Genomic DNA, 17328 nt, shown 5'->3' on the forward strand with positions numbered 1-17328 from the left:
TCAACTCAAGGCCAAAAGTGAGGCGGTGCCAAGGGAGGCATTAGGAAGGATAAAGTCAGTTAGGAAGAATAGAAAAGATAAGATCCTAAATTTAGTCGCCTTTTACGATCATGCAATAGGGGCAGCAGGTACAATTCTAACGCCCTACCTGCAGGGTCGTTTTGGGGATTATGTATTAGTGTCCATTACAATGAGTACATTTACTTGTTTTAGCTTTAAAATCCTACTCCGCCTTAACCCTTGAGTTGATTTCATCCATATTTTGTGTGAAACATCGTAGAGGAAGGACTGTCATATTTTATTTAAACAAATTAGGTCCGACCCCTGGGGACAGAGGGGCGGGGCTCAGAAGGGGGAACTTTAGGTGAGGACAAACATATTTTATAAAGGACGAGGTAAGACCCATGGGGATAGAACGGCAGGGGTCCAAAATGGGAGCTTTGCTGAAATTTGACTTTAAAATCTGGCTCTTCCTTGAATGGGTTACAACCATATATGGATGAAGGGCTACAAAGTTTGTTCAACAAATGACCTCTACCTATTTCAGAAATTTACATATTCAAAAAAGGAGTTCCTTGTATTGCTTATATTACTTGTTAACAACTTCTTTATACTGTGACTTTGTTGTTTTGTGCCATGGGTCAGATGACCGTTAAGGCCCATGGGCCACTTGTTTACTGACTATTCTTCCTAACCGATCTCTCTCATGACTTATTGCGGTCCCCACATTTACCTCTGTCAACGGCTCACGGACTGGCCGTCTGTTGACCTCGAATCACAGATATAGAGGTTACACGACGACTGGTTGTTGGATATGGAATTTATTCCACACGAGTGAGTTATTTTTTAAAAGTTACAAAAGACACGAGCTTTAGCGATAAATTCCATATCCAACAATCACGAATTGTGTGACCTGTTTCTACCACAATTATAGCCGCTTTAAGTCGATAGAAGTCCGATGAAGATAAGGTAACGTGTGTTTGCCGAGATATGCAAATAAGCTGTAGTGATATTTTCATCAGCAAAAACGGCACTAATTAATATTAAAAAGTGATATTTTGACAAAGAATCCATTCATATAAAATTCTTCTAATTGAAAACAAGTTTAGGATGAAATACTCTTCATTTGGCTTATTATTAAATACAATTTTTCAAAGTTACTTCAACATTATAACATTCATTGTCGGACTATATAAAACATGCGCACGGCAGAATCGTGCCGTTTACTTCCCGCCAAATAATCACCAAGCCATTGTAATCAAGTTCAAGTCCATTTCAGAATCGTTTAATCTACCAAACTTACCAGTAAGATCCTTTTCGGAATATCCGCCAGAACGAGTTACAGATTTTTATACCACACATAAATACGTAACGTTTTTGACACAACGTCACATACTGTACGCTTTCCAACTGCAGTCTTGACGTCAATGCAAGCCGAAATCAGAACATAGCATAACGTTACTCCATTATTGATGACGTTGACAAATGATGACGTGACACTGAGAAATAAGTAGTTCGGTCAAAGCTCACCGTGTCAGCCAACCAGAATGCGTACAGAGGTATAAACAAATTGTTAATCAACAGCTGTGCCGTTTATTTGATACCCTGAGAGTTGAATGACACCGCCTATTGTGGTAGAATACTGTTTACACGCTGCATTATCTTTATACATGACATCACCGTGATTGTTTTTGAAACCGCGGGCGTCGTATGTAAATCATGACTTTACTTTCAAGTAAATCTAGTGTATTCGCAAAAAAAAATCAATAATGAGACCCGCTATAATCTTTAAAGTGGTAGTTTCTCCTGTTGTCAGTATAATGTGACCGGGAGGGGTGTGTTGCTTGATGTCTTTGGCGGCATGCTTCAGTGATATAGCACTATATAACACACTGTTGATAGGACGTTAATATCAAACAAACAAGTTTAGCTTTTTGATAGTGTTTTTCATTGTTCTTTTAAATTGTTGATTGACAAAACACGAATATGGAAATCACCCAAAACATACAGACATTCAAACACACAACACATTGCATACATGAAATACCGTCCTTAAATAGGGCGTTTAGTCTAATCAACCAAATAGATAAACGATTGGGCGATTGTATACTTAAGCACATAGATAAGCTAAAATTGCTGAAATAGTCTTTTCATCCCGAACATACGTGTACTACAGTATTCCCAAAGTAGCCGATCTGCCTTCGAGGGATTTACATTTACGGTCTAGTGAACATTACCTAGAGCCTACGGCACCCGAACGTGTATAACTCTTGACCATCACTGCTCTGTCAGCTTAAAAGTTATCAATACAAGAAAATTGCTTTTAATATTGTATTTCATTCGAGTTTCATTCGATTACCGATAGTGTGATAACTTAATTTCACAAAAATTAAAATAACAAAATCCGCCTGATATGATATATCCAGTAATTTTGCCCGTATTATATCTTTGCATATGTCCTTAATGAAAATCTGGAGCGATTTCATTTCAATTTCATTATGACCTCATTAGCCTGTACAAAGTGGATAGTTTAAAACAAGAGGGTGTATGTCTTTGTCACAGGTTCAAAGATTTTGACTAAACGGCACTTGATGATACGAAAAAAGGGTCATGTCATAGGTTAAGGTATAAGGGCGAGGTTTGATATCAATAAAATTATCACGCCCGTTGTCAGTATATTGTGACCAGGTAGAATGTGTTGCTTGGTGTCTTCGGCGACGTTTCAGTGAAATAGCACTATAAAAAGCAATATTTCCACTATACAAGTCAAGACAACACAAACATACCGCAGTCTCCCAAAACACACACCTCGCACTTCACGCAAGCTGCTCACCGAATGTATTGGAGGCCGTCCTTACATGAACTTTGCTATTAATAGGATGTAAATTTAATCAAACAAACAATATACATGTATATCTGGAAATTGAAACCTTTCATTACCAGTATTGGTTGATTTATTTATCTAATTAAGTACCATATTTACAGTGCTGGTCTAACTGTATTTGAATCTGCCGCTACACCGCTATTTATAGTGAAAAACGTTGCCCGTAACAACGAGCTCGCGCTGCTGAACTTAGCATCCCGCCTCCCGCACTAGAGAGTTCCGGGTTCTCGCGGATATAAAAACAGTCAGACGAGTAACAGAATCATGTAAAAGTTGTGTTTACAATGAAAATACCTATGAGAATATTGAATTAATCACTCACTTAATACGTAAGGTATATAATATTTGCGAATTTGACTGGATATAATTAAAACTCCAATAATCGTACCTGAGTCGAGGCGGATCCATTCGGTGCTCCACTCGAATATGTAAACAGCAATCGGCCACAAAATTCTGAATTATTTTATTCAACTTCTACATGATATTGATGTATTTTGATAAAATGATCATTACTTCTTTTCCTTTTTCGTTTACAAAATTTTAATTCTATCTCTGTTCACCGTAACGGTAGTGAATCACAATAGTGTGTCGTTTGTTGTCTTCGGCGGCATGCTTCAGGGCAAGAGTTCCACTTTACAAGAAGACACAACACGAACATACCGCAGTCACCAAAAAACACACACCACACACTTCACACACGCTACACACTGCATACATGGGAGGCCGTCCTTACATGACCACGCATGTTAATAGGACGTTAATATAATCAAACTAACATTTACGCACCACAACGCATTGCACACACGGGTGGCCATCCTCTGACCTCGGTTGTTGTGAATAAGACATTAATATTATCAATCAACCGTCTTTAAATTGTTATAATGACGTAAAACATAATACAACATTTTTTTCTAAGGAACAATTCTGTGTAAATCAGTAATATCATCAAACTAGGTAAAAGACAAACGAGATCCAGTTCATTTACTTTTGATGGATACTTTAATACATTGCATTACTCCTCATTTTTGAAAGTATTAAATTACAACAGTATGTTATCAAGCAAAAGTCTACTGAAAATTGTGTGAAAATGAGAAAAAGACGTCCTAGAATTTCCGAATTTTACATAGAAATGTTTCTGTTAAGCCCTATCGCTTATGATTATTCGAAGAATCTCCCCATCGAGAGCCCCATAAATGTTGACCATATACACTTCGTCCCCGAACCAAATAGCTGTCTCTGGGCAATTTAGGTATATCACGATGAACTTTCGGGAATTACAGTGACCATTGCCACCGGAAATGATTCGCTTGGATTTTAACATTGTGCAACATTAAACTGGACTGCATTTATACCTACCATTTCATTTCTGCCTGGATGTTATTGGCAATTAGCAGGAATAACATGCCATCAACGCATGGATCTGGTTTGCTGTAATAACTTTAAACACGGATCGTGAAACCAAAATGTTATCTGGACGATTTCGCATGGAAGTGTTACTTTAATATACATGTCTATGATTTTAAACGGTTAAGCTTCCGCATAAAAAATAAGCAAGATGAATTTTAGGAAAACTCTTTTACAGATAAAGTTAAATTTTTCATTTTAGGTTGAACTTATTAGCTACGGCCATGGAAGTGTGTGTAATTAAACAAAAGCTGAAATGGCAGGTAACGGATATATTCGTTTTATGTTTGGCCGTTCTAATTGTGATCAGTCTTGAGGGAGTCGCCGGTCATGGTCGGCTTGTTAAGCCTCCAGGACGGTCAACAATGTGGAGATATGGATATAAAACCCCGCCAAACTATAACGACCATCAGCTCTTCTGTGGCGGATTCCCGGTAAGTTATTATATTCTGTCAAAAAACATCAAAATATTTTTGAAAAATCAAAATTACGACCTGACCTCAGTTGAAATATGCTGATATTTCAATGCATGCCTTAAGAAAACGATGCTGATAACACTATTATCTACCATCTACCTGTTTCGTAGAACAAGAACCAATGTTTGATACTGTACACTTTTAAGTTGCTGTTTATGTGTAGGTGCATGCGTCTTGATCAGAAACTATTTTAACAGAAACCAAATCAGATAATATTAGTTTTTAGTATAAAATTAGGAATTATTTAATTCAACTTCGCATTATAACAAACATGTTCATTGAATATACTGATGTTCATTCTGTCACAATGTGGACTTTCACTCCGATACATAATTCAAAGCTTTTTTAGTCCCTGTACTGCAGGTGTCGCTGTCCACCTGTTCAAAATCCTTGGTCTGAATTTCATATGTAGGTAGCCAAATGTGCTGGTACCTTCTTATCTCTGAATTAAACATGTTCTCTTTGTTTTAGTCAGCGCCTCCAACGAGCGTTTGGTGTCTGGTTTCTTCACTTTCGATTTTGAAGAAAATGTGTCGGGTCCTGTTTAGAATTTTTATTGTACTTTACAGTGATTGATTACAATTTATACATTGGCCCACCAACGCATCCATGGATTTAAAGGTGTTTGAGGGGTCTAGAGCAAAATTATGTAAAACAATCATAACAATCATATTCAACATAAATCCCTGTGGTATATTTCAGATCCAGTGGTGGGTTAATGGCGGTAAATGTGGAATATGTGGAGACCGATACGACACGGCTATCCGGGAAAACGAACCGCCGTACGGACGCTACGCCAACGGTATAATAACAGAGGTATACCAAACAGGTGGTACCATTGATATAAAGGTGGAGGTGACTGCCAGTCATAGAGGTTACTTTGAGTTCAGACTGTGTCCTAACAACAATGTGAAGAAGGCAGCCACACAGGACTGTCTCGACCGTTATCTACTACATGAGTACCACGGTAATTCTAGCCGGGTTTACGTCTATGATACCAATGCTGGGATATATGACGTTAAAATGAGACTACCGTATGGCGTCACCTGTTCACAATGTGTTCTACAATGGCGATACAGAACGGGTACGTAAAACATACTCCTTTATTGTTTGAGTTTTCCGAAAGTTACGTCACTTAAAAGAAGGCTTCCTACGTTTGCATAAAGTTGGTCCTACAGATAAATCTTATGCCCTATCGAATAATCGTCAAAGGCGACTAAAATAAGGATATTTTAAAAGCAATGGAACTGGTAAGATTTGTTGAAGGATGTGGTCAAAGGTGCTACCTGATATTTTCATTGAACAGATGTAAAGGAGACTAAATTTTATTTTTGTATTCTTTGGTCTTCTTCATGTCTTTGGTTTTCTATAAGATTATTGTATGTATCAATGGAAAAGTATTAAGGTATCAAAAGTGGAGAAAGTGGACATTTCAGCCCCGAGAGTATTGGGGATAAATGTCTAAAGGACCATGTTTAACTTTAATAACTGTCCTCTCAGTAACACAAGATAAAAAAATCAATATTAATTTTAAAGATATTATGTACTATACAAATTTCCATAAACGTTTAGATGGAAGTATCTTATAGAAAAATATGACAGCTTCAAATTGCTTTATTTACATTTTGACTGCAGTCCCATTATTGTGTCGCCTGCAACGCAAGGGCGACACTTAGGTATCACTATGTCGGCGTCGGCGTCCGGGAAACGGTTTCCGTGCGATAACTTAATTATTCATTGTCCGATTTCAACCAAATTTGGTATATACTGCTTTATAATGGCACCGCCTCACTTTTGGCCTTGCCTTGAGCGTTCGCCCCTGTGAGGGAGGCTCTGGGTTCTGTCCCCTGGCCGAGACACTTTTTGTTTGTTTGTTTGAGTTTTACGGCCCATCGGCAACTAAGGTCATTTAGGGCCAAACTACAAATCATGCACTAATATCAGGATAAAAGTTCAGGGTAAGAAAAAGCAAGTAAGGACTAAAACACAGATTGTAAACGTTAATTTGATAAAAAAAAAAGAAGGTTTGCATGGGATAAAATAAATTTGGCTAAAACACATGAGAAAACTCATGCACAATGTTGATGAAACGATGAAATGTTGAGTTGATACGATGTATGATGAGAAAACGTTCATATTTTGCTTAAAATACCGATCTCTTTGAGATAATTAAAAATACGATTATGTCTCACGGCATGAAACAAAGTGTACATGTCGGAGACATCGTAGTATTTATCTCGTATGTGTTTAAAATCAATACAATGCAATAAAATATGCTCCACTGTGAGAGGAGAATCACATGCATGGCATGTAGGAGGATCCTCCCCTCTCAATAGATAGGAATGTGTAAAATGTGTGTGTGTCCAGTTCGGAGCCGAGAGAGTACAACTTCCTCTCTGCGGTCTCTCCGACTGGACAGTTTAGGATTAAGTGTAGGTTGAATTTTAAACAGTTTATTGTTTGTTTCGGTAGACCACCTTTGTTGCCAATGGTGTTTGATGGCTGACTGAATTGAAGGTTTGATGTCGGTGTAAGGTAGTTTCAAATCTGTTTGTGCTAGGCGAAGAGCAGTCTTAGCTGCTTCATCAGCCTGTTCATTCCCCTTTATACCCACATGACTGGGAATCCAGAGATAAGTAATTTGAGTTTTAGAAGATAATCGAAATGTTCGGATTAAAAGATTTTGGATTAGAGTATTTCTAGGGCTTCTTGATATCAAAGCCTGAAGAACCGAAAGAGAGTCTGAACAGATGATTGCCTTTTCAATGCGGTGTTCTTCGATATGGTCAAGCGCCAGACCGATAGCACAAGATTCCGCAGAGAAAATGGAGGCAATATCCGGGAGTCGGATAGAGGAGCAGTGATTAGATGTACAGCAGGCTGCCGCAACTTTATCACCATCTTTTGATCCGTCAGTGTAGATCTGAACATGGTCAGGGAAAGCCCTAATGCACTCCCGAAAGGAGGATTTGTGTTCTTCGGGTAATGCACTGGATTTTGCCCTCTCATGTAGAGATAAATTGATATCAGGTGTTTGAATGAGCCATGGTGGTACATCCGATACGGTGCACTCGTCAATGGTGTCGAAAGTTATATTAAGTTCCAGCAAAAATTTTGAAATTCTGATGCCAAATGTTGGTATGAGCTTTTGATTTTGTGTAAATATTTCTTGGTGTTGTGGATTGAATACAAGGTTAAATGCAGGATTTTTGGGTTGGATTTCAGTTGAGCAGCATACTGTAAGGATAATTTCTTTCGTCGATCGTCTAGAGATGGCTCATTAGCTTCCACATGGAGACTCTTCACAGGTGTTGTTCGAAAAGCTCCAAGTGCCAGACGCAGTCCCTGATTCTGTATAGGGTCAAGCATCTGTAGATAGGAGCTGCGAGCCGATCCATAGACAATAGAGCCGTAGTCAAGTTTTGATCTAATAAGTGCCCGATAGATACGTAGAAGCATTTCACGGTCTGCACCCCAATCAGAATGGGAAAGAACTCGTAGAATGTTCAGCGCCTTCGAGCACTTATCCTTCAGATGTTTGATATGTGGAACAAAGGACAGTTTCGAATCAAATATTAGTCCAGGAAATTTAGTTTGTTCAACTACTGGGATTTTAATTCCATTGAGTGTGAGGTCAGAATCATTGTGTGGTTTTTCGGTTTTTGACAGAAGTGCATACAGACAGTTTTTGATCTTGAAAATCTGAAGCCATTTTCGTCAGCCCAATTTTGTAATTTGCCTAAACATTGTTGTAGTTGCCGTTCTATAGTGTGCATGTTTTTTTTATCTGTAACAGATCAAGAAATCATCCACAAATAGACACCCTTCCGTAGATTGGCCAAGACATTTGGTTATGCTGTTAATTTTTAGTCCAAAAAGTGTGACGGACAAGATACCACCCTGAGGGACGCCCATCTCCTGTGTTTCTGTTTCTGAATAAGTTGAACCCGTTCGAACTTTGAAATGCCTGTCAGATATAAAATTTGATATAAACTTTGGCAAATTACCACGTATACCGATATCATGGAGATCGTTCATGATTCCATATTGCCAAGTTGTGTCGTATGCCTTTTCAAGGTCAAAGAATACGGCCACAAGATGTTCTTTCTTGGCAAATGCTTCTCGTATAAATGTTTCTAGTCTAACTAAGTGGTCTACCGTTCCCCTGCGGTTTCTAAAGCCGCTTTGCAAAGGACTTAAAATATTGTTTGATTCCAGGAACCAAACTAATCTGGTATTTATCATACGTTCTAGAGTTTTACAAATACAACTCGTCAATGAAATAGGACGATAGTTATTGGCATCAGTAGCATCTTTCCCGGGCTTCGGAAGGGGTATAATAGTAGATTCCTTCCAAGACTCAGGAATTTTGCCACAAGAGTAAACTTGATTAAATATAGTTAAAAGACATTTTAGTGAAGAGTCTGGTAATTGTTTTAAAAACATATATGGAATTTCGTCTGGTCCAGCTGCCGAGTCCTTTGATTTCTCAAGGGACTCGAGCAATTCTGGTATCTCGAAAGGCCTATTGTAACTTTTACTATTGGTGGATTTAAAATTAAGACGTCTCTTTTCCTTTTCCTTTTTAAATTTTTGAAATTTTTTGGAATGATTTTTGATCGAGACACACCAAAGTCTATAAAAGTGTCTTCGGAGGCATGCTTCAGTGATATAGCACTATAAAAAGGGCAATAGTTCCACAATACAAGAAGACACAACATGAATATAACGCAGTCTCCCAAAACACGCACGCAACACACCGCATACATGGGAGGCCGTCCTTACATGACCATAACTGTTAATAGGACGTTAATTAATCAAACAAAATATATTAATGATATCTCGAATAAGTCCGATAATGGTCAATATCCGTCAATATTTGCACGAGTTGTGGGACTTTAAAATCGTCAAAACAGATAAATCCACGGTTTCCGTTCGATAACTTGGATATCTATTGTCCAATTTCAACAAAATTTCATGAATGGCTTTATATCAATAAGATCTCGGATGAGTTCAATAATGGTTGAAATCCGTCAATATTTGCAAGAGTTACGGGACTTTGAAATCGTCAAAACAGATAAATCCATGGTTTCCGCTCAATAACTTTAGTATTATTGTCCGATTTCAACCAAATTTGGTGTATTGCTTTATATCAATGAGATCTTCGATAGATGCGATACTGGTCAAAATATACTTCCATGGAATTCTTGTGTAACCTTACCAAACGCAGTTGGCAGTTATATAGACAATGAACATCAAGCGCTTATTATGAAGTCATTATCATTGTGACGTCACAATTGTCGTGCCAGCGATCACGGATGACGGCTGTTAAATGGCTGTTCCGTCCATGACGATAATAAATTATCATTTCATTATTGATGCAAAAATATGTTCGCCTACCTATTCCCGAGCCAACATCACGCACGTTAAACAAATGAACTACATGACCACTGAGGAGGTGATAAAATGATTTTTAGACAAGACAATTCACCTAGGAAGGTAAACACATTACTGTCAGAACGAGTTGAGCACTTCTAGACAAAAGTAGCAATACTCTACGAGCAAGGGACAGGGTTCGGCATACAAGATGTTCGACCACAATGTGTAATGGCGGACAGCGAGCGAATTTGAACACTCCACACGCATTTCGCCACCGGACTTTTCTGGCATATCACTGTAAAACCGACTGATCTAATTTCCATTAGAACTGGCTTTTTCCCGATATATGTACAAATATTAATGATGTTCTCTTAGAATGAATTGTCCCATTAAATATATACCAATGTACACAAATTGAAACCTGCTATTTGTAATTATCTGCTTTAATAATGCTTGTTCAAAAAGTATGTAAATTATAAATATAGGTACGATAAAAAAAACTCACTTGTGTTGGACACGATTGAATCAAATACATCAGATCAGGCGAATGTTTCAATAGGTCGCAATTCTTTTCCTTCAATACATTTGTAAATAAAGCACGGTTGAATCAAATACATTGCGGTCTCTCCCTTCTAAAATATACCAAAAGTTCCTTTTTTAGCTCACCTAGCCATATAAGTGCCGGTGAGCTTATGTCATGGCGCGGCGTCTGTCCATCAATATTTCCTAGCCATAGAGTTCCGCATAGATTCTAACCAAATTTGGCCAGAAGTACCCTTGAGTGAAGGACCTAGAGCCTTCCTTATAAGGGCGAACGCTAAACTGAAGACCAAAAGTGAGGTGGTGCCAAGAGAGGCGTTAGTAAGAATAAAAAGATCATATCCTCAATTTAGTCGCCTTTTACGATCATGCAATAGGGGCTGCAGGTACAATTCTAACGCCAAAACACGCACTTTTGCACTTCACATTCGCTACTCACTCCATACATAGGAGGCCGTCCTTACATGACCCTGGCTGTTAATAGGACGTTACATAATAAAACAAACAAGCCAACTTTGAAGGTTCCTGTTTACTTTTATCATGTGAATACATTTTCAGAAAATGATACTACTAGCATACAAAAGGGAATATTTGAATAATTTTATCACAAACTAACGTTAGTTATGTTAAAATGTTAGTGTTTCCTGTATTTGAAGAGAACTTGAATGATAAAATTGCTATATTCCAAAACATATTTCGCGGCGGTTTCGATTGCTCAATAATATTTACTATACTAAAGTTGGACTACATACACAGTTAATTTTATACCCCCTCCCCAGTTTTCTAATATCATGTTTTTTTCTTGGTATAGTACTTATAATTACTAATCCAAAAATCAAAAACATTTTTATTGCAATTATTTCTAAGTTAGGCTTATATTTTTGTGTCGCCGGCACGCAAGGGCAACACTTAGGTATCACTACGTAAGATATATCAGATGAGTTCAATAAAGGTCAAAATCCGTCAATATTTGCAAGAGTTACGGGACTTTAAAATCGTCAAAACAGATAAAGCCATGGTTTCTGCTCGATAACTTTAGTATTTACTTTCCGATTTCAACCAAATTTGGTATGTTGCTCTATATCTGGTCAAAATCCGTCAATATTTGCAAGAGTTACGGGACTTGATAATTTTACCTAATTATTAACAATATTTTCAACTGTAAATAACTAATTTTTTAGGATGCTGTGCAGGCGGCAATTCACTTCCGTGGAATTCTTGTTGCTAAATTCACAGGACTATAAAGGACTTCATTTTAATTGAGTTTTCATTGTAATAACTAAGTTTCTGGTTATGCTACACAATATAATTGAAATTCATACAGCTACACTAAGATAAGGAATAGTCTGTTTTACATACCGCCAGCAGCGACAACATCATCTGATTTGATCAGTCGATAGGACAATAACCGATTTTTCATACAGATACAATAGGTCTAACCGGATACGCATTCACTCTTCAAGCGAAAGTCAGTGTTCCGGTGTGTGTTCTTGCGCGGCAACCACTGCGTTTAAGAAAGTGTAAACAATTTCGCAGTTGGTAAGGTATAACAAAGAGAAAACGAAATGTAAATATTTTTTTTTCAATTTAAACGCAAATTCGAATAAATATATGTATAAAAACATGTGTACAATAGGTCCATGTGTCCCGAAGAATGAAGCGTCCTTTGACTCAATGATTACACTAGCCAAACATGTTAAATGTTATGAATCTAGTAATATTGTCATTGGTACTTGTTTGCAGGAAACCGATGGGGCTGCACCGGAAACGATTTCACTAGAGGGCAATGTGGATTAGGACAAGGACCTCAGGAAGAATTCTACGCATGTGCAGATATAGCGATTCTTGAAAGTGGATCAGATGACAGATCAACCCCTTCTCCAACAACATTCAATCCAAAGTTACCAACTTCACTGACTACAAACGCGCCACCTGTGCAAACAACTACAAAAACCACAACTACCTCCACACAAGCAACAACCCAGAGGCCAGTAATTCCTGCGCCTCCTCCATCTATACGGATCGTTTGTAAGTCAGCTGGCGCCTGGAAAGGACTGCTTAGCATGGACAGATGGTGTGACATCAACTGTAAGCGTCGATACTGCCCGATGACGCACTGCAAGTGTAGTCCGGCTGGTCAGTTAGTTGATGACCAGGACAACGGACTGTTAGGATCAGGAAAAAATTGTTTCTCTGTGGCCGGAAACCCAGGCCTTGACCTGTGGTGCCAACATAACTGTCCTCAGGGACTCTGTGACCAAAACATGTGTTACTGTACACAGGCTACATCAGGATAGCTTGGAGGAGTGTAACGGAAACCAGACTTTCACGGTTACGTTTGTTGAAGTTAATCAGGCGATTGGTTGTAATTGTTTGTTCTGTATCGGGTGACATTGAACGCTAATGGATACATTTTTTTCTAGAGATATTATTGAAAGATAAATTTTGATAAAACATTATTGACAGGTCCCGATATTGGTCAGTCTCTAGAATGTTGCCTCGTTCTTTAATTCCGCGTAAGTCATGTTAATTTTCATAAATGCACCGCATGATTACAAAAATTCATTGAAGCCAATTCATCTCGAAAACTTTGTATACCGATTCTTTTTCTTAATGTTCTTTAGACTATAACAACACTATCAATCAAACTAGCCTACCTTTTTTCTCTACAATGAAAACAAAAAGAACCTCTCTATGCGAGATGTTTCGGTAAGGGCATCTCTCACATTAAGGTGGTTCGATACAGTTAGGCATTAAAATTTCCCCTCGTTTAATTTTCTTTAAAATTTGCTTACTGAAAAATTGATTGATAAACTGTTTATTAAGGCTTTTATTTGAAATTTGACCGTGCGGTTTTGGAAATATTGTACTCTCAATAACCCTACTTTACCGTCTGATTTTCTCAAAATACAATTTTACTCACATATTTCCAAAGCTTGGAAATTGACTGAAATATTTCAAACAACATTTATCATCTTTAATTTGTAAGTTTTTATGGCTATCAATGACTTCAATGTCGTTTCCACTCTTAAAAATACATTAATTGCGATTGTTTTACGCGAGTGCGGATATATGAGGCCTGAAAAGGGCAATTTTTGCATTTGAATTTCAACTTAAAACCTAATTTCAAAAAAATGTGTCGTTAAATTTTCTTAATTTTTTGTCCACGCAATAAGACAGTTGTTCGGCTTCAAAAGTCGTTTTAGGCAGATATTAAAGCATAAATTTTAATTTGGCGCCAAAATTGTAGCCATGAAAAGCATCTTCGTGACAACGATCGAAGTTGATAATTTTAACTTGATCACAAAAATGTCGGTAAAATCGATGTCATCATACACAACTGTATGCCTTTGTATGTTTTTTGGGAAGATTTCTGCATATCTAATACATGAAGATATATATTTATTATCCGAAGTAAATTAAAACAGATTTTTTGGAATCTCAAGATTACCTGTACTGTAAGCCTAAGAAAATCTCTTATTTTGAATCTTCGATCTACGTTCAGTTGATAACTGTAGATAGGAAAATAATTGATCTATGTCTACATGTACATGCTTACTTTCTATATCACATATACAATATTGTTGTTGACACTAGCGTACATGTGTTATTTCGTAAGATAGTATTTGATCAATTGAATCCGAGTACTTCCATGCATTTTCTCAAAACATGAAATACAAATACATGCATCGTCTAATTACAGTAGTTATGCATTATCGTACATGTACACAGTAAATAAAGTCGTGTTGCCCGAACGAGTTAGTGCTCATTGAAGATCATATTAGCTAACATGAAACATGTGGACATCTAAATAAGCAATATCCATGAAATATACTGGCTTGTACAAATTGAACCAAAAGCAGGGGTGGGGCGATCGAGATGAAAATATTTCTATATAGATCTGTAGTTTTATACTAGAGGATTACGCGGCAAATGATTTAATTTTGCATCCTCTCTATAACACATGCATGTATATTAAGTGTTAAATATGTCGGAGATGAATAGAAAATGTTTTAATCACTTGATTGCTATGAAATTTCATTTTATGCAGTTCAAGACCGTTTCGGCATATATCAGTCCGTTTGTATGAGTTATGTTATTTGTTTCGTGTTATATTAGCCTAGCCAAATTCAAACATCTGACAACATAATTTTTCTACTTTGTCGAAGCTAGATCCTACACCTACCGTACAAACTTTGATTTTCATCCGGTATCAAGCTTTCGGCAAACCTATTTAAGTACAATATCGACAAATACGCCGTTTATCGACTAAACCATCCTGATTTTAACGTTAAAAGGTAAGATATCGTTAGACGGATAACATATAGATAGCTATTCTTCATAATCTTAGTCACAAAAGAGTTTCTATGTGCAGTTCCGAACGCACTCATTAACCCGAGGAAATCCGAGCGTACGGATATTTGTTGTTATTAATGGGAAGTTAATATGATCAAACAAAAACTTTTTGGGATTCTTTTTCATATTTGAGCAATGCATCTTATCAATAAATATATTCGAAAACCCCAAAACAAGGCGCCATATTAACATCATGTGCTGTCATTGACAACTGATGGTTACTATAGCCAATGGGAAGCCAATGGTACTGTACTACTCAAATCGGTCAACGTAAGATGTAATGATGATGTAACAAACATGCTGATTGAAATTAACAAAACACATGTTGAGACTGAAATTGTCTAGTAAAATAGAATTAAGCAAAAATATATTGGGATATTTTTTTCTGAAAGTATGTTAGTTAAAATATATTTACTATTGAATTTAGAGCGATGTAAAAACATTGAAAAGAATTTCGTCCTTGTCCGTACTTGAGGGTTCCTCGATCAAGTCTATTATACTTGGCAATGACCTCAGATTAATAACTCAACGTCTTTTTGGAAGTTAATACATCTAATTCTGGTGCTTCAGATACAGAGCCTCACACCTAATGCCCACTCTCCCCACTCACTCTAATTATTGAATAGCCAGCGATTGTATCGGAGAAAATGTTATATTTATTTAAGGTAGTTGAAAGTTTATCATAATATCTGAACTCGAACACTACCAAAACTTGCGACCAAAACGAACCGACAAAGCACTAAAGGTTAGACGAATAATTCGATAGGATTTCATTTCTTATTCATCTAAATTCATTTCCTGTCATATACTCAAAAGACGTTTTAAACTGCAAATATCATCAAAGACTTGTAGTGAATAAGTGTAAGTGGACCAATTAGTGTGACTAAAGTTAGAACTGCTTTTTATGTTTTATTTACTTGTTGTAAATACATAAATTATAGTTTTATTTTATCAATATACTGCTTATTTAAAGGGAATATTCAGTCAGGCTAATTACAGAGCAAATATTTTGCATAAATGATTCTGCATTCCTTATAAAACATATATATAACATAAAATTATGACAAATTCCACATCGTTCTTAAGAATTTTAATTGATACCATTGAAATTGCAACACGATTAAGCTGGTACAATACTTACGCTGTATCCATACCCAAGCCAATGTCACGTACGTTAAATGAAATCTTTATTGGTGAATATGTCACTATTAAGTGGGAAAATCCCAGCCTTCTGGAATCCACTACATATGTTAGACACAGTTAATGCCTCCTGCCACGTTCACATAAAATACCTGCAATGCCATTAAAAAGATATCGGCTTTCCTGGATGGTAACGTAGCCAGTTACTTTGAAATGTTGAACGCTTTCTTTTCAGGTGTCCGAAAACCGTTAGCGGTGGAAGTAGTGATAAAATTATTCCGTTTTGCTTGGCAAAGTCAAGATCCTCTTTTGATAGATGGGAATCATGATTATCAAACAAAATGAGCAATGGTTGTCCTTGACTGGTTTCACCTGTTTCAGAAACAAAAGAAAACTTTTCGCTGCCATCCAACCAGAAGAATGAACAGTTCCCTTCCCCTGCGAGTCGTTGATGGAAACGTCATGAATAAAAATTCATGAATATTCTTCAATCATTCATGAATATCTTCATGCAATTCATGAACTTAAAACTTCATGAATAATTTAAGAGAAATATTTCATGAACTTTAATGAATCCTTTCATTCATGAATCTCTTATATTCATGAAATCTTGAACATTCGTAAATCACTTATTCATTAACTCATTCATGAATTTGAAGAATATTCATGAACTTTAAATCACCATGAATGTTTATTTGTGATAAGTTATGAATTATTCATGAACTACAACTCGCAGCAACAATTAATGAATATTCATGAAATTTCAGAACCTGAACAATTCATGAATTTTCATGAACTTGAGTAACGTCAGTGTTTTCTTCATGAAGTTTCATGAATGAAAGATGGAGTCAGCAGCAACATTTTAGTTTGATTGAGTTTAAAGCCAAAACCTTGAAACGTTGTATTGAAATGGCCACTGAATTCCACAAGATTCTACTGCTGGAATATCACTGGAATCTTGTGGTAGTCAAGTGTTACCCTACAGAAATGTTCATGTCAATTCCACTGGATTCAAGTGATCTTTCCAGTGGTGTTTCCTTTGATATTTCCAATAGAATTCAAATGGTAAATTTCTATAAAATTTTCTATCAAACCAATGTATATTATTTTGGGATAAATTATTTGTTTGTTTGTTTGATTAATTAACGT

The 17328-nt window shown here is 36.8% G+C and overlaps 1 protein-coding gene across 1 annotated transcript; it reads left to right on the forward strand.

Moving 5' to 3' along the window:
- The first annotated feature begins 4506 nt into the window (after positions 1-4506).
- On the forward strand, positions 4507-16032 carry LOC138307534 (uncharacterized). The gene is made up of 3 exons (XM_069248334.1): positions 4507-4722; positions 5467-5848; positions 12427-16032. The coding sequence occupies exons 1-3, from the start codon at positions 4513-4515 to the stop codon at positions 12978-12980; spliced, it is 1146 nt and encodes a 381-aa protein (XP_069104435.1). The 5' UTR covers positions 4507-4512; the 3' UTR covers positions 12981-16032.
- The last annotated feature ends 1296 nt before the right edge of the window (positions 16033-17328 follow it).

Source organism: Argopecten irradians, chromosome 14, assembly GCF_041381155.1.
Source record: "Argopecten irradians isolate NY chromosome 14, Ai_NY, whole genome shotgun sequence".
In the NCBI taxonomy this organism is placed as follows: domain Eukaryota; kingdom Metazoa; phylum Mollusca; class Bivalvia; order Pectinida; family Pectinidae; genus Argopecten; species Argopecten irradians.

What these genes read in the sequence shown, in the direction of transcription:
- LOC138307534 (XM_069248334.1), top strand. Translation starts at nt 4,513, where the DNA reads ATGGAAGTGTGTGTAATTAAACAAAAGCTGAAATGGCAGGTAACGGAT. An exon ending in TCTTCTGTGGCGGATTCCCG is followed by an intron (nt 4,723 to 5,466) that starts GTAAGTTATTAT and finishes GGTATATTTCAG; the next exon opens with ATCCAGTGGTGGGTTAATGG. An exon ending in ACAATGGCGATACAGAACGG is followed by an intron (nt 5,849 to 12,426) that starts GTACGTAAAACA and finishes ACTTGTTTGCAG; the next exon opens with GAAACCGATGGGGCTGCACC.